The following is a 22,821-nucleotide window of genomic DNA, read 5'->3' as shown; positions in this document are numbered from 1 at the left end:
ATGTCATTATAACTTGATTCATGACCTGCTTAGATTTATCTGTTCTTTTCAACTTTATTTTACATGGTTAATCTTTGTGTCTTCCCCCATTAGAATGTCAGAAATTTGTCTTGTAACCCCACTGCCCATAACATCACCTGGATTAGGATATTAATTCAACTGTTTGAACAGACATTCTCCCCAAACAAAGATTCCAAAAGATAGACATTGATTTCTTTCTTATGGACAAATCTGGTCAAGCAGCTTCCTGATTCGGCAGGGAGCAAGATTGCCCCTAGCTTGGCACTCTGCCATCCTGCCCAGGCAGCTTTGTCTGATGACCCAAGAGGGCTGTCCCAGTTCCTGCCAGAGAAGAGAAAGAGGGAAATGAAGTGCACGCCGTTCCCTTTAAGGGACGCCACTCAGAATCTGCACACACCTCTTCCACTTCAGCGTATTGGCCAGAACTTATTCAGATGGCCACACCTAGCTGCAGGGTAGGCTGGAAAGGTTTTCTTTATTCTGGGCAACCATGGCTAGCTAAAATGCAGGGGTAGTCTTACTAAGAAGAAGGGAAGGAAGGGTATTGGGGAAGAGCTAACAACCTCTGACACACCCAGCACATCACAGGAACTTAATAAATACCTATGGTCTGAATAAATAACATACACTGAGAAAGTGACCTGGGAGAAGTGATCTAATGGGGTAGTAACCCAAGTCCTTCCAGAGTGTAGATAAAGCACATGGACTGTGTCCCTTCGGTCCAGCGTCTCAAGAAGCTGAATAAGGATTGGGCTTCTGGCAGCACTTCAGAAACTATGAAAAGAGAAGAGAGAAGAGAATTCTAGAATCCTAGAATACCAGGAATGGAGCATGGGTTTTGATTTCACACAGATTTGAATTTGAGTGTTGGCCCTGACATTTGATACCTGTTGACCCCGAGCGAGGTAAATTTCCTGAGCATCCTACGATAAAATACAGATCGAACTATCTCTGATTTAATTAAATGGGATGGATAACTTATGTAAATTGCTTAGCAAAGTACCTGACACATAGTAAGTGTTGAATAATTATTTATTAGTATTGTTGTTTTTCATTATCATTATTATCATCATCCTCATACTTATCTTTTTTATTACCATCAGAAGGGGCAATCATAAACCTCCAACTCACATCTAACAAAACTGAGGCTTGGTCAGAGGACATGAACTGCTCCAGGGCTTCCTGGGTGGGGAGAAGAACGGACGAGAGAAAGCCGATTTCCGCAGAGGGAAGTCAGGAGAATGGTCAGCAAACGGCTGTGGTTGTGAATGTTTGAAACAGAAGGGGAGACCCGGAGGGACATGAGGCAGCCACCACGTGTGGGGGGCGGGGAGCTTCAATGCCATGCTCAGGGCTGGAGAAGCCGTCCTGTGAGCCATGGGGAATAGTAAGATCTTTTAGAGAGGACTGTGGGGGCATGGTCAGATTTTTTTTTTTTTTTTTAGCCTAGAAAAATCACTCTGGCAGTCCAGACTGAAGATAATTGCCAAGGCAGAGGCAAGCAAGGGAAGGCTAGCAAGGAGGCTCTTTCTCCTCCAGGGAGAAATCATCACATGGCCTGCATTGTCGCCGGGAGAGCACAAACAGAAAGGGGGTAAAAGGAGAAAACATCCAGCAAGGGCAGTGGAGATCCCAGGCATTCTATCTGGTCCAGAGCTGGGAACGGAGCTGCTTGGATGTCCTTGAGGATGTCATTCAGCGTCTGCAGGACTTGGCACGGAACCGGACAGCAGAGCAGGATGTTGGCAAGCCTGGGTTCTGAAGTTCATCTGCTACCTGTAGTACCTTAGAAAATGTTAGCAACTCTGAACCTGGTTCTTTGGCTGCACAATGGGGGTAATAATCGTACTGACTTCGTAGGGTTATTAAGGAGGACCAGACGAGCGAATCCACAGAAAGTATTTAGTGAGGACATAACACACCTGACACTTCCTGCCTGCAGTAGAAAGATCTGCTTTATTATTGTAACAGACCAGAAGTTCTTTCCGGGGATTCCAGGCCCCGCCTTGTGACAGTTCTTTGCAATATTTCATAAGCCCCTTTATGAATCCTTGTAGACAGAGATTGCCAGGAAGCATGGGATGATTCAGAGAAACAGCCTTGACTGAGATAAGGAGAAACAGAAAAAGATGGGTTAATTGCTATAGCGCATCTCTAGTTGGGGATCTGAGATTATATTTGCCTTACATTGTGTTTATATGTACTTGTGTGTATGTGTAAATTTGTGCATAGCTGTGTATGCTCACATTTTGTGCATTTTATGTATATTTTGTGTGCCCGGGTTATTTGTGGGTACTTTGTATATGTGAGTACTTGAATATTTATGTGTATGTTTATACTTGCGTGTCATTTGTGTGTAGACTTGTAATCGGGTGGGTGTGTGTTTGTATGTTCTTTTTTTTTTTTAAAGATTTTATTTATTTATTTGAGAGAGAGAATGAGAGAGAGCATGAGAGGGGGGAGGGTCAGAGGGAGAAGCAGACTCCCCGCCGAGCAGAGAGCCCGATGCGGGACTCGATCCGGGGACTCCAGGATCATGACCTGAGCCGAAGGCAGTCGCTTAACCAACTGAGCCACCCAGGAGCCCTGTTTGTATGTTCTTGAGTACATGTGCACATGTGTATTTGTTCTCAGACCATCAAGTGCCAGGGCCTAGAGTTCTGTCCAGTTCAGCCCCACGGTCCCCCTCGAGCCCCTACGTGCTCTGACTCCGGAGCACGACAGTTGCCTGGTGATTTTCTGTTAAGCCAGGAGACCAGGCCAAGGCTAAGGGCAGTGGGCAGCAGGGGGCACGGGTTGCCAATGTGGCCAGTGTGGGAGAAGCCACCATGGGAGAAGAGACCAGGAGATAGGGAAAGAGGCAGACATTGGTCAGAGAGCCAACTTGGCCCCTGGGAACTGTGTGGTATCTCCTGGATCCTGCCAAGACCAGAACAGACCGTAGCTTCAGCCTTGGTAATGCCTCCCACACGGTACAGCCCGGCCTGGCCAGTTCTCTAAGACCTGCACCCCCCACCCCCTGAAATCTGCACAGTTGCATTTTTCAGCTCCTGAAAGGCTGCCCACGCCCTGCAGCCTGAATCCCATGGTGCAGCGGGGAAGGCAAGTGCTAGCGATCGAGTTCCCAGCAGGTCCCACACAGGCCACGTACTTTTACTCTATCTCGGCGAACCCTCCCTCTAACCTGTGAGGTTAATAATATGACAAGAAGGGGGACCCCCTGGGTGGCTCAGTCTGTTAAGTATCTGACTTCAGCTCAGGTCATTATCTCGGAGTCCTGGGATCGAGCCCCGAGTCAGGCTTCCAGCTCAGTGGGGACTCTGCTGGTCCCTCTCCCCTCCTTCTGCCCCTCCCCCTGCTTCTGCTCTTTGTCTCTCAAATAAATAAATAAAATCTTTAAAAAATATATGACAAGAAGGTGGAAGAAATGAACACCATAAAATCACAGCCTTCGACAGACTTCTTTGACTTGCACGTACTCACGTCTTCTCCTCGCCTTCCCAGTGAGGCAGGAAAAGTATCCAGATGAGGGGCTTTGGCTTGAGAGAGGCAATATGAGGCCAAGTTTGCATGCAAGTGTGGCGAGGCTATGATAGAGGGGCTGGCAGCTGGAGATGCGCTACACCAATATGTCCCCGACTGCGTCCTGCTTCAAGCAATGTGCCATGACACGGTGCTGATGAGAGGGTTGCTTCTGAGAGTTGTTAACACGTTAATAGCCACACACCAGTCATGAAGGCGCCACCATGCTCAAGCCTCAGCCAATGCTTTATTTATTTATGTGCGTTTTAAATTCAGCTCCAAGATGCCACTTACAAAGTTGGGGAGATGCCCAATGTCAGTGACTGTTGGGGTCTTCTGCCTTCCTCCTCTTGATCCTACTAGGACCCCATGATTCTGGGAAATGAGGAGGAACCTGCTCCTTACTTCATGATGACGATCTTCAGTTCTCTTGCTCTTCATGCTCGGGCTACTGCTGATGAATTCCACCAGCCATTCATCGGGCAGCTCTGGGCATTGGAGAATTGTTGCTCACCAGGGCCCTCCCCGCTGACCACAGGCCCAGCCATGGAGGCTTGTGCTGTGTCTCCCAGGACCACAGCCATCACGGTGGCTGTCTCCATGCCGGTGGTCCCATCCAAGGACTTAGCACCTCGGGGCGCTTTATCAAACAGCCTGGGAACCAAACCCCCATCTCTTCTCCCGTTGTGCGGAGATTCAACACCGCCAAACGCCAGGCCACCCCTCTCCTGAACTTGAAGCTGAAATCTCCATCCCACGCCTCCTGAGACAATCCTGTCTAACTGCATTCCTTGTGCCTGGTTCTCTCTAACAAAGATAGGGGGGAGAGTTGTCTTCAGGGCAGCCCCTGAAACTCGTTCTATCTCTCTCTCACACACACACATACATTTTTTTTTTCAGTTCCCCAGTGGCAAAGGAAGGCCAGGATTTAGAATACAAAGTCCTGGCTCTCCTTCCAATAACTGGGCAGAAAGAAAATGATCTTTTCACTCTCTATGCCTGCTCAAGTAACCTGGGGGGGGGGGGGGGGGGGAATTATCAGGTGTGAGAAAGAAGAGGAAAGACACCAAGGAGGGACTGAGCCAAGAGAGCAGAGCGTAATAGTAGGGTTTGTACAAAGGCATTGCCAAGGAAGACTCAAGGGGCCATGATGGCGGACCTGATACGAGAAGGGAAGAGGAGGGCCTCCGGAGTCTTAACGGGAATCAAATGTGCGCTAGCCTCTGTGCTGGACATTTCCTACCTGTTATTTCATTTAATCTTACAACAGCCTTGTGCCTCTGGTGGGATGAATCCTCACTTTAGAGATGAGAAGATAAAAGAGAAGGTTAAATGCCTTGCCTAGCATCATGCGGTGGATATGTGGTCAAGGATTTGAATCCAGACCTTCTGATTCTGAATCCAGTGTTCTTCCTTTGACACTTTCATTAAGACTTAGACACTGAGGCTGGAAGTTACAGCAGAGGGGTGTGCTGGGGATGACGGAGGCAAGCCATATGGCTAAGGCCAGTTTTAGCGTTCTCATATGAAGGGACTGGAGAGTGAGTAGGTGATGGGAAGATACCCATTGTCTCAGTTCAGGATCAGTCCTGGAAAAAGACTAGCCCACAATTCAATATCATGTGGCCCCAACTGGGAGGAAAGGAAAGAGATGCAGCAGGAACCCACATGGGGCCTGATACCAGCTCTCTCTGCAGGTTGAAGAAAATGATGAGACACGATCCTGGAGTCCCTAACAGGGTAGATTTGCAGGTCTTATCCAGGGAGGGTTGCAGCCTTTTGGAGTGAAAGTAGAGAAAAAGAAGCAGCCTGTATCTCAAGAGCCTAAAGCTACAGTGTCTAATATGATAACCACTACCCACACTTAGCTATCTAAACATAAGTATAGATTACATTAAATTAAATTAAATACTCAGTTCCCCAGTTACACTAGCCACATTTCTTTTTCTTTTTCTTTTCTATCCTCATGGAGCTTAATGTCTTTTCAGGGGAAAAGATATTAATAAAAATCACATAATATGTATTTATGGAATGATTTAAAAAACAAATGATCTGCATCTGCATTGTTGTCCCCTGCTGACTTTATACATATATACACACCTTCAGAAAAGTGATGTTTTGTTTTCCATTTCAGGGGATGTCTTTCTTTTTTCATCCCACAATATGTCTTGCGGAGTTAGGTATGTTTACATCATCTTTTTTAGGTGAGACATAGTCGTCATTAGCATGGATACTTCATTTTCCTACTGATGGACATTTAGAATGCTTTTGGGTTTTGCTTTTGCGTTACAAACAAGGATGCAACAGGTCACTCTGTGCACTTATTCACTAGCCGCATTTCGAAGGCTCAATAACCACCTGTGGCTGGTAGTTACCATATTGGACAACACAGAGACGGGACATTCCATCACTGCAGAAAGTTCTATTGGCAGTGCTGGTCTAGAAAACAAGAATCAGATGGATGGAACGAACATTCTTCATTTATATCATCTGGGACAAGCTATGGGCCAGCAGGCTAGGAGCGATGTGCAAAACAGATTATTACGACCTACTGGTCCATCCCGTTCTCCCTAATCTGCACACACACTTTCCTTTGTTATTGATTTGTAAGTATAATGAGGCCGAACTGCCAGACGCAAATGGTACAGCCAAGAATGATTTAATAGAACTGTGGGCTCTAATGATGTTGGACTCAACGTTGGGCTAGAGGGGTCAGACTATACAGCTTACCCCAGGCTTCCAGGTGCACTTATGGATCAAGTTTTGGTTTTTTTTTTAAGATTTTATTTATTTATTTGAGAGAGACAATGAGATAGAGAGAGAGAGCATGAGAGGGGGGAGGGTCAGAGGGAGAAGCAGACTCCCTGCTGAGCAGGGAGCCCGATGCGGGACTAGATCCCGGGACTCGATCCCGGGACTCCAGGATCATGACCTGAGCCGAAGGCAGTCGCTTAACCAACTGAGCCACCCAGGCGCCCCAAGGATCAAGTTTTGACAGGTACATTCTTGGGGTTTACACAACACTTAGCTTCATCTGTGCATAATATATGGAATACTTCATTCTGTTCACACGTTGTTTTGCACCTTCCCAACTTACCCCAGCAATACATGGCTGCAATCAAAAGGGAAGGAGAGAACAAAAAAAAAAAGGAGAAGGCAGGATCAGTCTTGAAATAAAGCAGAAGGCTGGGGGAAGGGGGAGGTCAAAGTCCAGCAGAGAAGCCAGTAATAAGGGAAACAGGACATATATGGGGAAGAAGCCCTTACAAGGCATCCTCCAGATTTAGGAGAGATGATGGGCCATTATCCTTTCTTCTCCCATTTGTGTCCTCAGTCACAATCCCAAAGTCCTCCCCACTCCGTGGCCTGGGACCTATTATTGGGCAGCTTCCCCTCCCTGGCCAGCTCCTTTGGGGGAGACAGGCAGTCCCCCTCTCTCCATGGTTTCGTCTCCCCCATAGTATAGTGTAACCAGGTGTCCCGTATCAGCTCCCTTTCCCCTTTGCCCTCAGTACCCTCTCTGACCATATCAATGAAATGGGACAGGAATCTGAAATAAATCCATCTGGACATCTTCTAGGGCATCGGTAAAATTCCCAAGAATGTCCTACTCCCTTCTCCACAACATCCTAGGCCGTTTTGCTGGTCTTAACCAGCCAAGATAATCAGGAACAGCTGCTCCGCAGAACCTACAAGCTAAAGTAGCCCGGATAAACTGAGGTTGCCTGAGAATGGAATCGGAATCCTCAGAGGGGCACCTGGGTGGCTCAGTCGGTGAAGCATCTGCCTTCAGCTCAGGTCATGATCCCAGGGTCCTGGGATCGAGTCCTGCATCGGGCTCCCTGCTCAGCGGGGAGCCTGCTTCTCCCTCCCCCTCAGCCTGCTGCTCTCCCTGCTTGTGCTTTCCTTCTCTCTCTCTCTGATAAATAAATAAAATATTTTAAAAAAGAATCCTCAATCAGAAATTCAGGAACCATTTTCATGGAGGCAACAATAGATCAAAATTCAAATCCTCCCCCACACTGTTTTTGGAAAAGTACCTATTTTTACTGTCTTCCACATCCAAATCTCTCTCTTGCACATACCCTCTGCCCAGATCATCATGTTCCACTTTTCCAGAGCGAGCCAGAGATCCGAGTGTCAAGTAATGGCACTGGCAAGATCAGTTGGAACCAGACAACTCAAATTTTCCCTTGGCTACAGAGATCATCCAAAGGCCTCTGTGGAGCCTGCCATTCTCCTAGCCCAGGCTGTCAGAGACCCTAGAATTCCCTGAACATGACCCACTGCCCCTTAGGAGAGATCCTGTTTACCTTGGGTGACCTGGACCAGGAGCAGGGTAATAGTCAAAACCACGAGAATGAGCTTCATGGACGCTGGGGGCTCAGGGGGAGATTAGGAGGCTTGGAGGCTTCTGGGCTGGCAAGACAGGAAGAGGGCTCCATTCTGGGCAGTCCAGACTGGTATTTATTGCCCCGAGGAGCATGGCGGACTCATGATCAGTGAACCAGAAAGGGAACAGTCATTGAAGATTGGACAGACGGGCAAGTAGTCAACCACACTGGTGGATTGGCCACTGAATACACCACCTTGTCTGCAACTTCCAGAGGAGGCCAGGATAAGGGGGGAAGAGACATTAACAAAAAGAGGACACAGCCTTGCCTTTGAGGAAGTTTATAATACAACTGGGGAGCCAAGAAGGGGGAAAATGTTTTTACTATTAATTCATGTCTGGTAAAAGAAAAGAGAGAGAGCAATGAGACAGAAAAGGAGGGCTACTTCTGTGTTCCTTGGGTTGCCTCCAGCAATGAGGACACCCTACGATGTTGGCGGTTCATTAGTAAGGGGAGGGCAGAAGCAGAGGGAAATACCTAATGGCCCCACTTGTCAGCATTTGTGGAGTGCAATGAGCAGGGAGGCGACAGACCTTTCTTTTAACAGTGTGTGTTTGAGAAGAACAAGTAGCATCTTCCTAGGTGCCAAAGGAAAGGCCAATTTGCTCCCATTGTGGTGTTTCCTATAATATATGGTAGATTGCGTTATCGACCCCAATTTTACTCCCACTTGAACTCACACATTTGTAAGGTCTCACCCCAGGGGGAATGCACTTTGCTCTCCCTCACTTTTGTCTTGGCTATTTGACTTGCTTCAGCCAATGACGCATGGGCAGAAGTGACAAGGTGCCGGTCTTGAGCCTAGGCTCTAAGAGGTGATGAATGTTTTCACTTGCCTTGTTGTGCCTCTGCCATCCCCAGGAGAAGAGCACGCCCCCGTGGTCCAAAGACAATGAGAGACACACGGGGCAGGGCCACCCCGGCCGACCCAAAGATTTGCGGTGAGAAATAAAGCCGCCCCTGCTACTCCAGCCCCAAGCAGAGCAATCCTGCCGAAGTGCATTTACCCATGGGCACATGAGCAATAACAAAGCATTTCTGTAGTAAGGCCCTGAGTCTGGGAGTGGAAGGAGGTAGAGTAATGGCTTACGGATACATAAGGCTGGCAGATAGATCAGAAGAGAGCCAAATGCTTTTTAGCACAATAATGGAAAGATCTATCATATCAAAACGGGCAGAAACCGGGGCACACCAACAGGAGGACTATCTCCTTTCTGATATGGAATAAGACCGTTGGCCCCAAGAAAAATGAACCCTCTAGACCCGGGGTCATCATACCTTTTCTGTTAAGGCCCACATAGTAACTGTTTTAGGGTTTGCGGGCTGCGCAGTCTCTGTTGCAATACTCAGCTCTGCCTTCGTAGCACAAGAGCGACCCCAGCGTGTGAGCAAATGGGTGGGCTGTGTTCCAATCCAACTTTGTTTATAGACACTGAAATTTCATATAATTTTTACACGTCACTAAATATTATTCTTTTCATTTTCTTCAACGATTCAAAAATGTAAAAACCAATCTTAGCTCATGGGCCATACACAATCAGGCAGCGGGCTGGATATAGACTGCAAACGTTAGAAAGCTGAATAATGCCAAAAAATGTCAGGGAAATGAGAAAAGAGGAACCTTCATGGACTGCTGGTGGGGTGAGGCTCAGAGGCAGAGTGACTATGAAGCTCATGAAGTTTCAGGGCCCCTCTCTTGCTTGGACTCTTGTGAGTGCCGAGAATTCTAGATTGTTCTAGCTAAGGAGGGCAAACAAGGTTGCAATCAGGAAACGTTAGTAAAGCTAACGATCTTAAAAGGTCCCAGTAACCTATTGCAATTTCTTAGCTCATTCTCAATACATATTCACTTTTGGACCTAATTTTGAATTTGTAATTTTACGTTCTTCTTGACAAGAATCCCAAAATTCTAAGAGTAGCAAGCCCTACAAAACCTGGCTCCTACTCCGAGATGGAAGCAGCCATTCTGGGGAGGATCTAATGATGTGTAGTCCAATTAAGTGTAAGCATTTGTTGTGACTCAGAAATTTTAAACCTGGGTACATGTTCCAAAGAAATCCCCACACTTTCCATAAGGGAATATGCTGAGGGCTATCGTAAGCTGGAGAATTAGGTGCACACAAATAAATATGGCTGAGTGTTGAAAACCAGTGCTCACTATAATGGTATCACCACTTTGGAAGTCAGTTTGGTGGGGGTTTTGTTTTGTTTTGTTTTGGGTTTTTTTTAAAGATTTATTTATTTATTTATTTAAGAGAAAGATGTGGGGGGAAGAGGCAGAGGGAGAAAGAGAGAGAATCTCAAGCAGGCTCCACACTCAGCATAGGTCCCGACGCGGGGCTCAATCCCAGGACCCTGAGATCAAGACCTGAGCCGAAATCCAGAGTCGGCCGCTTATCCCCCTGAGCCACCCAAGCGCCCTGGGGTTTTCTTTTAGTTTGATGGTTTCTTATAAAGTTAAACGTACTTACCATACAATCCAGCAATTCCATTCCTAGGTATTTATCCAAGATAAAGAAAGAGTTATGTCGACTCCAAAAAGTATACATAAATTTTCACAGCAGCTTTATTTATCATAAGTAGAAACAACTTAAATATCCATCCAGTAGCAAAGAAATAAATGGCAGTTTATCCATATAATAGAATACTACTCAGCAATAAAGAAGCTTTAATTGCTGTTACACGCAGTATGTAGGAATCTAAAAAGCACTGGACTGAGTGAAAGAAGCCAGACCAAAAGAGAATATACTGAGTAAATCTACTTGTATAAAACTCTAGGAAGGACAAATCTAATCTACAGTGACCAAAAAACCCACATCAGTGGTTGCCTGGGGCTGGTGAGAGGAGTGGGCATTGACTGAGATGGGACAGGAGAGAACTTTTAGGATGACGAAAATGTTCTATACGCAGGTGTCAAAACATCAAAATTTACACACTTAAAATGGGTGCATTTTATTTTATGGAAATTATAGCTGAGTAAAGTTGGGACTTCTCCAAAAACAAGTGCTAATTTTAAAAGATAAACAACAGAATGAAATATATTACCTAAAACCATTTATGTAAAATAAAAATACATACACTCTAAAAAAGTACATATTAAAACATTAGAAGAATTGCCTATGCAGGACATAGATGGGAGTCGATTGTGGGGATAAAAATCAATAAATCAGTAAAAATAAAACAAGAGAAGGGCTTCGCCTAAGACCAACAATGACAAATTTGCTGTAAATAATTAACTCAATCCTCAAAACAGAAAACTAAAAGAAAGAAAAAAGTGCTCTTTGACAAGGGGCTTTCTTCTAAGGATCACGAGTGAGGACAGCAGTCCTGTGGACTGGAAGCATTTCCTTTCCTTCCAGAAAGGGTGGCTGAAAAGAAACCCAAGGTGCCATTTGAGTTTACAAGGCTCAGGGCCAAACCAAAGGCACAACTTCCTCCATTCTTGAGGAAGAAGATGGTTTCTAGAGTCGTGAAAGACTGGAGAGGGAGAGAGGAGAGTAACTCATGGGAGCCCCATTCATGCAGAAGCCTTAGTCTTGAAGGGACTTCCTTTGCACATCCAAAGAACCCTTAAAGGCACAGAGTTTGTCCTACACTAAACTGTTTCGAGATCTACTTCTCCTCCAGTAAAGAACATCATCATAACCCTGCATGCTTGTTCTTGTGGATGCTGATTAGCAGAGTAGTGGCCTAACGAAGGAGTGACCTGAATCCATTATGTACATTATTTAGCACCATCAACACTAGCTTTCAGCAGTAGAAGAGACTCTCATAAAAAGACCACTTCCCATCTACGTTTTGCTTCATTGCAGTCTTTGGGGGTGGGGAAAGACAATGAGACTACTGGTCCACATGAGGCTTGGAGATTTTCTGGCTTTCTGTCTTTATCTCTATTACATTCCAGCTCTCTGGCTCCTGGTGCCATGTGTAATTGGCAATGACAACAGATATGCTGGCACTTTTTCTTCTAGTATCTTGAAAGGATGTATGACAATCTATCACCAGGATCAGTGTGCAGGAATTAAAAAAAAAAAAAATGAAAGCTTTGAACCGAAACAAATCTGGGTTTCAATCCTCACTTTACCACTTATCAGCCATGTGACCTTTTTTTAAGTTTTTATTTAAATTCCAGTTAGTGAACTTACAGTGTCATATTAGTTTCAGATGTACAATATAGTGATTCAACACTTCCGTACAACACCCGGCGCTCATCCTGGTAAGTGTGCCCTTAGTCCCCATCACCTGTTTCACCCATCCCCCCCACCTCCCCTCTGGTGACCATCAGTTTGTTCTCTAGAGTTAAGTCTGTTTCTTGGTTTGCCTCTCTCTCTCTTTTTTTTTTTCCCCTTTGCTCGTTTGTTTTGTGTCTTAAATCCCACATACGAGTTAAATCATATGGTATTTGTCTTTCTCTGACTGACTTATTTCGCTTAGCATTACACTCTCTAGCTCAATCCATGTCATTGCAAATGGCAAGATTTTATTCAGCAGTGTATATATATATGTGTGTGTGTGTGTACATATATATGTGTGTGTGTGTATATATATATATACCACTATCCATGTGACTTTGAACAAACCAGTTCATTTCTTTGAAACTCAGTTTTCGTTTCTAATACACAGACAACACTGCTGAGCTCAGAGGTTTGCTATGAAGATGAATAAGGTAATACTTGTAAAGCACATAGAATGGTGTCGAAGAGTGTCTGACATACAGACAAGCCCTGGTGACTGGTCGCTGTCGGTATCTACCATGAATTCTCATCTGCCTTGGCTTCTTGGAGCGTTTGACCGTTGATCTCCTTCCACCCTGCGCCTCTCCTAGCTCCTCCTTTGTCAACACCTTCAGTATTCCATAAAGGGGGCAGGGATTGTCAGTGATTCAGAGACCTCTCAGCTCCCTGTGCTTTTTCAAATCAAGGTTGAAAATTCCCAAACTAACTAAACTAATGTCAAGTCTAAGATCCAGAGTGTTTACCCAGAATCCAGGCTCAAGGACAGATCTGTCCTCTGTGTCTGAAGCATAGACAATGTTACCTTTCTGTTCGAGCTCCAGGGAAAGATTTATCAGAGCACGTTTCCACGTATATCCCTGTCTCTAGCTCACTTGCGCCTCGCAGGATGACTTCACTGGCTTCTTTACTGTGGCCCAGACTTTTCTAGAAGCTGCTCTTTCTCTCACTGTATCATTTCATTTGTCTTCTTTCCCGGGAATTAACCACTGCTGTGTCCAGGTCAGGTCATGTTTTCATCCCTCCTAGAATATCTTTCTCCAACTGCCCCCACCCCACAACCTATCCCCCCCACCAATGCAGGCCATTTTAAGTTTCCTGTGGACCAGTGCTCGGGACATAGTGGCAGAGGAATTATCTAAAGGGGTTCCTGTCCCTAAAATGCTTACAGCTTCTTCAGGAAAATAGAAAGGAATCATTTTTAGATGAACTTCCAAAAACACTTCAGAAAGGTTTGCTAAATAAATCAGATCTTGATTAAGCATCTACTATGAACAAGGTACTCCGTTGAGCATCAGAAATACAAAATAGTGTAGGATACTGTCCCCTAATAGCCAGCTGTATTAGGATAAACTAGGTTATGGGGCGGGGGGTGGGGGGGACTCTCAGTGGCTTATAAGAACAAAGGTTTATTTTTCACTCGTGCTGCGTGTCCACCACAGGCTGGTTGGAGACACTGCTCCACATCTTCTTACTCAGGAACCCAAACTGATGGATAGCCACTCAGTTGTTGCTGATCACCATGGCAGAGGACAAGACTGGTGGGTCTTGGACTGCCCCCTACATGCCCGGACCTTGGATGTAATGTGCAGCGCCTAACTCCCTGACTACAACAGTGACATGGCCCCATCCAGCCACAAGAGGGCCAAGAAGTGCGATCTTATCACAGGCCTGGAATGCAGAAAGCAGGAAATCTATCATCACAGTGGTCAGGTGGGATGGCGCACGTGAATAAAAACAATACAAAGTTGTGCTGCATCCAAGTAAAACAAAACAAAACAATAACAACAACAACAACAAAAACCATATTCCAGTAGAACAGAACATGGGACAGTCAGCAAAGGCAAAGGCCAGGGTGGTCAGCGAAGCTTCGTGGAGGACCTTTTCGGAGCCTTGAAGGAAGACAGGTTTCAGAGAAATGGCAGAGGGGAGGGTGTGAGAGCGTACTGCAGGCAGGGGGTGGTGTGAACACAGCGGTGGCCGCTGGCATTTAGAAACGATGAAAAACACTGCTTGGCTACAGCCGGGAGCTCATGCACCGAATAATGTTGCAGAATTGCATAGACAGAGGACTTTTAAAGTCTTGAATGCAAATATAAGAAACTTAGACTTAGCTCTGGCTTCAAAATCAGAAAACTGAGGGAAGGCTAAGACGGTAGGGCTTTGGTCCCTCCTCCCTTCTCCCTTCCAGCTTTAACCTGAGCGTCTTTCCTTTGATCTGTTTGATGCATGGAATTTCATTTAAGTTTTTGTTTTTAAAAAGTTTTCTGCTGCTTTAGAAAGAAGATTGAAAATTCTTGGTGTCAACAATAGGGAGCCTTTTTTTTTTTTTTAAGTTTTTGAGCATAGATTCTTAGAATTCAGAACTAAGAGGCTGTCTCATCTGCGATGTATCGAAAGCAAAAATTCACTCTAAACAACCCTCATCTTTTTTCTTAAACACTTCCAGTGACGGAAAAATTAGTACATGTCAACATAGCACATTCCATCCTTGGACTCCTGTCATTTTAGGAAGTTATTTCTATTGAACCAGAATGTACCTTCCATAATATTTCACCATCATCCTGATTTCTGCCCTCGAACAGCTACAGAGAAGGAAACCAAAAACAACTCCATGTCAAATACTGGAAGACAGCTACCCTGGTCTCTTTGGTCTTTTCTCCTCCAGCTCATCATCTCAAATTTCTTCTCTCCACACTGAAAGCAGGACAACATGCTCTCTTCTTCTGGTGAGATCTCTCAACATACTTCTCTTCCTTTATTAAAGCGGCAGACACCTCAGAAGAGAAGTTTAAAAAAGAAGAAAGCCCAGTAGCTTGTCTATATAAGGCCTCCCTCCAAATTAGAATATATTCTGGGTCTGGGAGAAAACTATGTGGTCCTTCAATTTGAACCCCCACTAATAACCAGGGACCTAAGAAAACCAAGGCACTTCAGGTAGGATCCTGTCATGGTTAAGAGGAGAGGCACTGGGAGTAGACCTATCTGGGGGATACCCTAGGTCTACTCCTTTTTAAATGGGTGATACATATATCATTTAGCTTCCTTGAAATTTCTCTGATCAATAAAATAGGCTGTTTTAGGTCCAGTTTCCCTGGAGGCAGAGTCTGAAAGAGGGATTTGGGTGCACATGATTTCTTGCAGGAATATTCTCAGGAAAAGGAGGGTGAGGGAACAAGACAGGACAGGAGAAGGAGCTAAGCAAGGATATGGTCCCAGCTGGAGAGCATCTTCAGCCTGACCTCACAGGGAACCTGCAGTGTGAATTGTACCAGAGCTGGTCCTGCCTTGAGGCAAGGAGACCCTCTTATATATTTCTGTGTCGGTCAGTCTTGGTGACAGACTGCCCCTGAGGGGAAGGTGATAAAACCTTCAGGGCAAGGCAGCACCCATGCCCATGCCAAGGGCAATTCTTCTGAAAAGGGGCCAGCTGTGACCCTCACAGCAACTCCCATGGCAGCTGGGGATGGGTTGCCTTTTGATTTTGTTGATCATTTCTTCTGCTGTGCAGAGGCTTTTTAGTTTGATGTAGTCCCATTTGTTTAGTTTTGTTTTGTTGCTTGTGCTTTTGGTGTCATATCCATGAAATCAATGGCAAGACCAATGTCAAGGAGCTCCCTACGTTTCCTTGTAGGATTTTAATGGTACAAGTCTTACATTTAAGTCTTTAATCCATTTTGAGTTCATTTTTGTGAATGGTGAAAGATATTTTCATTCTTTTTCATGTGAGTATCCAGTTTTTTCATCACCATTTATGAAAAGACTATCTTTTCTCCGTTGAATATTCTTGGCTCCCTTGTCAAATATTAGTTGACCATATAGGTGTGGTTTATTTCTTGACTCTCAGTTCTGTTCCATTGGTCTGTGTGTCATTTTTATGTCAGTTTCATACTGTTTTGATTACCATAGATAGCTTTATAATATAGTTTGAAATCAGGAAGTGTGATGCTTCCAGCTTTGTTCTCCTTGCTCAGGATTGCTCTGGATATTCAAGATCTCTTGTGGTTCCATGCAAATTTTAGGATTTTTTTTCTATTTCTGTAAAAAAAAAAATGTCACTGGACTCTTGATTTAGGAATTGCACTGAGTCCATAAATGTCTTTGGGTAGTATGGACATGTTTACAATACTAAGTCTTCTGATCCATGAACATGAGATACTTTCCCATTTATTTGTACCTTCTTCAATTTCTTTTATCAAAGCCTTGTAGTTTTCAGTATAGAGATCTTTCACCTTCTTGGTTAAATTTATTCTGAAATACTTTATTGCTTTTGATGCTATTGTAAATGGGATTGTTTTTATTTATTTCTTTTTCAAATACTTCGTTGTTAGCGTACTGAAACAGAACTGATTTTTGTATGTTGGTTTTATATCCGGCAACTTGGCCAAATTTGCTTATTACTTCTAAGTTTTTTGGTGGAGCCTTTAGGATGTGTTATATATAAGATCATGTCATCCACAAACAGAGAAAATTTTATTTCTTCCTTTCCGATTTGGATGACTTTCATTTCTTTTTCTTGCCAGATTGCTCTGGCTAAGATTCCTAGGACTATATTAAATATAAGTGGCGAGAGTGGACACTTTTGCCTTGTTCCTAATCTTAGAGGGAAAGCTTTCAGCCTTTCACAGAGGAGGATGACAGGCTCTGAGGTCAGGGTCGGGGGGTGGCAGGGGATGTTGTGACTCCACGGTTGGGTGGGCCTGCTGGCTGGGCTCTGCATTCAGGCAAAGCTGCTGGCTGTGCTCCATGGTCAGATGGAACCACTACAAGGGCTCTGCAATCACCTTTGGTTGGATCAGATCTCAGGCTGTTTCCTGACATGGTGGTACCACTGGGTGTACTCTGCTGTTGGGCCCGGCTAAGGCTGGGCTCCATAATCGCCCCTGGTCAAGTGGGATTTCAGGCTGTGCTCCCTGACCAGATGGCACCACTGGCTGGATTCCATGTTCAGGTAGGGCTGCAGCAGGCCTTTGTGGTGTGGTCCAGTGAGACCTCACGTTGTGCCCTGCCATCAGGTGGGGCTTAGGCTGTGTCTTGAAGTTGAGCAAGGCCACCGGCTGTGCTCTGCTGTTGGGCAAAGTTGCTGGCCATACTCTGGTCGAGAGGTGCCTCCAGATGGATTCCACAGTTGGGTGGCACTGGAGGCCATGCTCCATGGTCAGTGGGGTTGCTGTTCAGACCCCCTTGTCACACGGGGCTACAGCCTATGTGCGATAATTGGGTGGAGACACTGGCTGGGTTCCCTGCCTGGGTGAGGCCACAGGCTGTCTCCAACCATTGAACGAGGGTGTAGGCTGGGCTGGACTGCAGCAAGGATGTAGGGCAGGGATGTAGGCTGTTGGCTCCTCCTCTGGGAAGTGCCATAGCCTGGGTTCCAAAGCTGCCCAGGGTCACTGGTCTGGCTCCTTGGTTTCGTGGAGCCAGAGGCTATATATGTAACAGTTGGACAGAGCTGCTAGCTTGGCTCCCTGCCCAAGCATGGCTGTAGGATAGGCTCTGGGGCTGCCCAGGTTCTCCAGCCAGGCTCCTGGTCAGCAGGACCGGAGGCTATACTCTGCAGTTGAGCAGGGCTGCACATTTGCTTCCCTGCCTGGACAGGCCATAGAATGAGCACCATGGCAGGTGTGGCTCTTTGGCTGGGGACATAAATCAGATGGAACTGCCCACTGAGCTCCCTAGCCATTTGGAATCACTGGCTTGGCTCTGCAGAGGGACAGAAGCGCTGGCTGGGATCTCTGCTCAGGTCTGCTGCAAGCAGGAATGCGGTCCAAGAACTGAGTACTGGCTGGTGTATGCCCTGCCCCCTTCTCCATCTCATCTGAGTCCCACTAATCAAACCCTGCAGATTCTCCCAGTGAGCCCCGTGAAGCAAGACCCCAGTGAGCCCCTCTGAAAGCATCCCACAAGGCCCAGCAGGATGTCCACCTTGGGTTCTCTCTCTCCCCCTGGAGAAACCATAGACCAGGGGGTCCCTCTGGGTGCAGCCTGGGGGGAGGGGTGGTACCATCAGAGTGTACAGTCTTTCTCCATTTCTGAGGTCCACATTTCCATCTCACCCCCAGGTTCTGGAATTGCCATAATGTTGTTTTGTCTGTGGAGAATTGCTAGTTGGTCTTTCTGTGAAGGGGACTGACGTTGAGAATGATCTTTGCCACCTTCTTAATGATATCACTCCCCCTCTTATTTCCTTGAGGAACTTAGGAAATCAGGGCCACTGATTGGATGGAAACCACATTTCCACTCTCTGGAGGAACGAAGCTTTATAAGTGATATGGACTATATCATAAGAAACAAAGCTGTATCCTGCTCTCGCTATCTCTGTCTCTGTCAAATAGATAAATAAAATCTTTAAAAAAGGGGGGGGGCACCTGGGTGGCTCAGTCACTGGGTGTCTGCCTTCAGCTCAGGTCATGATCCCAGGGTCCTGGGATTGAGCCCCGCATCAGGCTCCCTCCTCGAGGGGAAGCCTGCTTCTCCCTCTCCCGCTCCCGCTGCTTGTGTTCCTGCTCTCGCTATCTCTGTCTCTGTCAAATAAATAAATAAAATCTTTAAAAAAAGAAAAAGAAAAAGAAACAAAGCTGTACTTCCTGCACACATGGGGGTGAGGGAAGGCTAGATAGGAGGCAGGGGACAGGTCTGTAGGGGGAGGGTAGAAAAGACTCCGTAGCTGGTAAAGGAATCAAACAAGTACTCAGCCCCACAGTGAACACCCAGGTTTGGAATCAGAGCCAGAAGAGCAACCACGTTTTGGGGGGAGTCTTGGTGCCAAGTCCCAGACTGTGGGGCTAAAGCTGGTGAAACCCCTGCTCTTTCTGGCCAGTCTGGCTCCAGGGCCAGGGCAGAGCCAAGCTTTTAGCAAAGGGGAGCAGAAAACTATGAGGCCAGGCAGCCTGACTGTCCCCCTCCTTCTGGGTGAGTATAGCCCACTACACTCTACATGCCTGATGCTATGTGAAATGCCAGGATTGCGCAGAACTGCAGATGGAGAGAGAGAAAGAGAACATGTAGCTTTTTGCAGTGAGGGTAAACAGGAGAGGAGGTAGCTACTTCTAACTATGGTGACTTAAATCCACACTTGCTTGTTCCCAAAACACCACCAAGCCAACAGCAAGGGGATTTTATTTGTGGTATTAAAACCACAAGGACGAAAGGAAACAGGAAAAGAAACAATAACAAGCCGTTGTGAACACTGGAAGTGGTTCTTAAGAGAGCTGAGAAGAGAAACCACTAAGCCAACAGCTCAGAGGAGGCCAGATCCGGGCCACCAAACTCCCAGGAGTCACGGGCTTGGCGGTGGCGAGCTCTCTCGGGAAGTGGGGTAAATGGGGTCTCCAACACCAAGATCCATGAAAATCTGCACAGCCCAGATCTCCTCCCCCGTGTGACACTGACTTTCCTTCTCCTATCTGAGCAGAAGACTAGAGCTTTCTTATCTGCAGAGGCTAATACATGGTCTCTGGGCAGGGGAGAGGCGACATGATGCCATGTGAGAGCAGGGGTAACCTACTGAACACAGGAGAGTTAAGTGAAGTTGTACGTATTTAATGTTCAGACCCAGCATTCTTTCCCATCTCAGCTTTGAGGCCTGTGGCAGGCAGATTTATACATTTTGGGCAGGGTTTTGGAGAAATCTGACCAATCCCAGAGGAAAAAAAAAAAACTTGAAGATGCAGACACTGTGTTTTATTCTGTTCAGGCTGCCGTAACAAACTACCATTGACTGCGTGGCTTCAACAATAAACATTCATTTCTCCCAGTTTTGGAGCCTGGGAAGTCCAAGATCAAGGTACCAGCAGATTCAGTGTCTGGTGAGGCTCTGCTTCCCGTTTTATAGGTGGGGTCTTCTTATTGTTTCTTCACGTGGTAGATGATAGGCTGAGAGAGTTCTCTGGGGTCTCTTCTGAGGAAGACACTAATCCTATTCATGAGGGCCCTAAGCACCTCCCAAAGGCCCCACCTCCTGACACCATCACACTGGGGGTTGGGATTTCAATGTATGAATTTGAGAGGAACACAAACTTTCAGGTCATAAAGACTGCAGAGGATTCTTCCCAGGAAAATTTCACCAGTCCAAGACAAAAAAACCCGAAGACACAAACACTGTGCGTTCTTTGATAAAATAAGCCAGTTAGTGGTGGCCCACCCAAAATAGAAGCATATAACCAACAACTACTAGCCAGACGAGGAAAGTTTCTAATATACAAAAAAAGAGAAGAGGGGTGGGTGGCAAAGAGAAAAAAAAAACAACAACTTAAAAAAAAACATTATGCAGGGGACAATGTCATCAGAAAAATCATCAAAATAACAGAAACTGGTACAGGATACTGTTTTTAAAAAGAAAGAAAAATGAGAAAAAAACTTCAGTGAATAAAAGTACAAAGATAAAATTCCTAGAAATTAGATTCAGTGAGAGAGAGTAAAGTAGTAGGGAAAATAGAAGAACATGAGAGAATTAGGGAATCCCGCCTTGGAAAAATAAGAGTTCCAGAAATAGAGATCAAGAAACACAAAGGGCAGAAATCATCAAACACCTAAGTCAAGAAAAAAATGTCCTAGAATTGAAGGGCGTGTGTTTGCAGACTGATGGGGCTCACAGAGAGCTTAGCGGAACTGATTAAAATAATCCTACAGGGGCGCCTGGGTGGCTCAGTCGTTAAGCGCCTGCCTTCGGCTCAGGTCATGGTCCCAGGGTCCTGGGATCGAGCCCCGCGTCAGGTTCCCTGCTCCGTGGGAAGCCTGCTTCTCCCTCCCCCACTCCCCCTGCCTGTGTTCCCTCTCTCACTTTGTCTCTCTCTGTCAAATAAATAAAAAAATCTTTAAAAGAAAGAAACTAGGGCGCCTGGGTGGCTCAGTCGGTTAAGCGACTGCCTTCGGCTCAGGTCATGATCCTGGAGTCCCGGGATCGAGTCCCGCATCGGGCTCCCTGCTCGGCAGGGAGCCTGCTTCTCCCTCTGACCCTTCCCCCTCTCATGTGCTCTCTGTCTCTCTCATTCTCTCTGTCTCAAATAAATAAATAAAATCTTTAAAAAAAAATAAAAAAAAATAAAAGAAAGAAACTAGAAAGCTATTAAATAAATAAATAAATAAAATAATCCTACAAAAAATGTAGGCACATCATCATGAAATTTCAACACCCTGTAATGAAGAGAAAATCGTAAAAGCTTTCAGAGAGAAAGCACAGCTTATATACAAAGAGACGAGTTTCAGAAGGGGCTCAGATTTCTCCATGGTGACACTAGATGGAACATGAAAGGCCATGGAGCAATGCTTTCAAAATTTTGAGAGGAAATCATTTCCAATATGGAATGAGCGACCACACTATTAACCAAGTGTGAGGTTGGTCCATGGAGGTCAGACATTTTCCAGAGGCCATCAGGAGGTGCTCCACCAAAAGTAAAGGAGTAGATCAGAAAAGGCCTTGGATCCGGAAAGCAGGCATTCATCTCAGGAGGGTATCAAAGAGAATCCTCCAGGATGATGTCAATGGAGACCCAAGATGACAGCAGGTCACCAGGCATGGAGGCACCCAGCTCAGTGTGGAGCAGGTGCAAGGGTCCGGGGGCAAGGTCTCCAGGCAGATAAAATTGATGATACCTAATGATTCTGGAAATACTCAAAGGAGATGACAGACAGCTAAATTCTCATTCTTCAGAGCAGGAATTCAATGGGTAATACCTAAAACTGAAAAAAAAAAAAACACAGGGCGCCTGGGTGGCTCAGTCGGTTAAGCGACTGCCTTCGGCTCAGGTCATGATCCTGGAGTCCCTGGATCGAGTCCCGCATCGGGCTCCCTGCTCAGCGGGGAGTCTGCTTCTCCCTCTGACCCTCCTCCCTCTCGTGCTCTCTGTCTCTCATTCTCTCTCTCGCAAATAAATAAATAAAATCTTTAAAAAAAAAAAAAAAAAACACAATAGTAAGCATCTTATTTATAGATATGGAAGTGACATCCAAAGAAACAACCAAAAGATATGAATGTGGTTTTCTTTGGAGAGCAAGGAATGGAGAAAGGGAGATGTGTGGCACCTATACGCCTATTCAAAGCTGACTCTGAAAAGCATGTGGATGTGTGGGTTTGATGAAAATTTAAACTAAGTATAAAAATTAAAATAAGGGGTGCCTGGGTGGTTCAGTTGGTTAAGCGTCTGACTTTGATTCAAGTCATCATCTCAGAGTCCTGGAATCAAGCCCCACGTCAATCTCTGCACTCAGCAGGGAGTCTGCTTCTCCCTCTCCCTATGCCCCTCCCCTGACTCATTCTCTCTCTCTCTCTTTCCCTCTCTCTCTCAAATAAATAAATAAAATCTTTTTTAAAAAATTAAAATAATACACATAGAAAGAAACAATGGATTAAGAATTAGGCCTGGGAATAAATACAATTTTCTGCTTAACTCTTCAGTTTCTAGGGGCGCCTGGGTGTCTCAGTCGTTAAGCGTCTGTCTTCGGCTCAGGTCATGATCCCAGGGTCCTGGGATCGAGTCCCACATCGGGCTCCCTGCTCGGCGGGAGGCCTGCTTCTCCCTCTCCCACTCCCCCTGCTTGTGTTCCCTCTCTCGCTTGTGTCTCTGTCAAGTAAATAAATAAAATCTTAAAAAAAAAAAAGCATTTAAAAAAATAATAATAAAAAAATTTTTAAAAAAGATCCCCTCTCTCGC

The 22,821-nt window shown here is 45.7% G+C and overlaps 1 protein-coding gene across 1 annotated transcript; it reads right to left on the bottom strand.

Moving 5' to 3' along the window:
• Window positions 1-6,527: 6,527 nt before the first annotated feature.
• DEFB121 (defensin beta 121) lies at window positions 6,528-7,914 on the bottom strand. The gene is made up of 2 exons (XM_021689320.1): window positions 7,857-7,914; window positions 6,528-6,655 (listed from the first exon to the last, which is right to left on the bottom strand). Exons 1-2 carry the CDS (start codon window positions 7,912-7,914, stop codon window positions 6,528-6,530), a joined length of 186 nt encoding a protein of 61 aa, XP_021544995.1.
• Between the last annotated feature and the right edge of the window lie 14,907 nt (window positions 7,915-22,821).

This window comes from Neomonachus schauinslandi, chromosome 10 (genome assembly GCF_002201575.2).
Source record: "Neomonachus schauinslandi chromosome 10, ASM220157v2, whole genome shotgun sequence".
In the NCBI taxonomy this organism is placed as follows: Eukaryota; Metazoa; Chordata; class Mammalia; order Carnivora; family Phocidae; genus Neomonachus; species Neomonachus schauinslandi.
The sequence above is the reverse complement of the archived record's forward strand: the minus strand, read 5'-3'. Positions and strand labels throughout refer to the sequence as shown.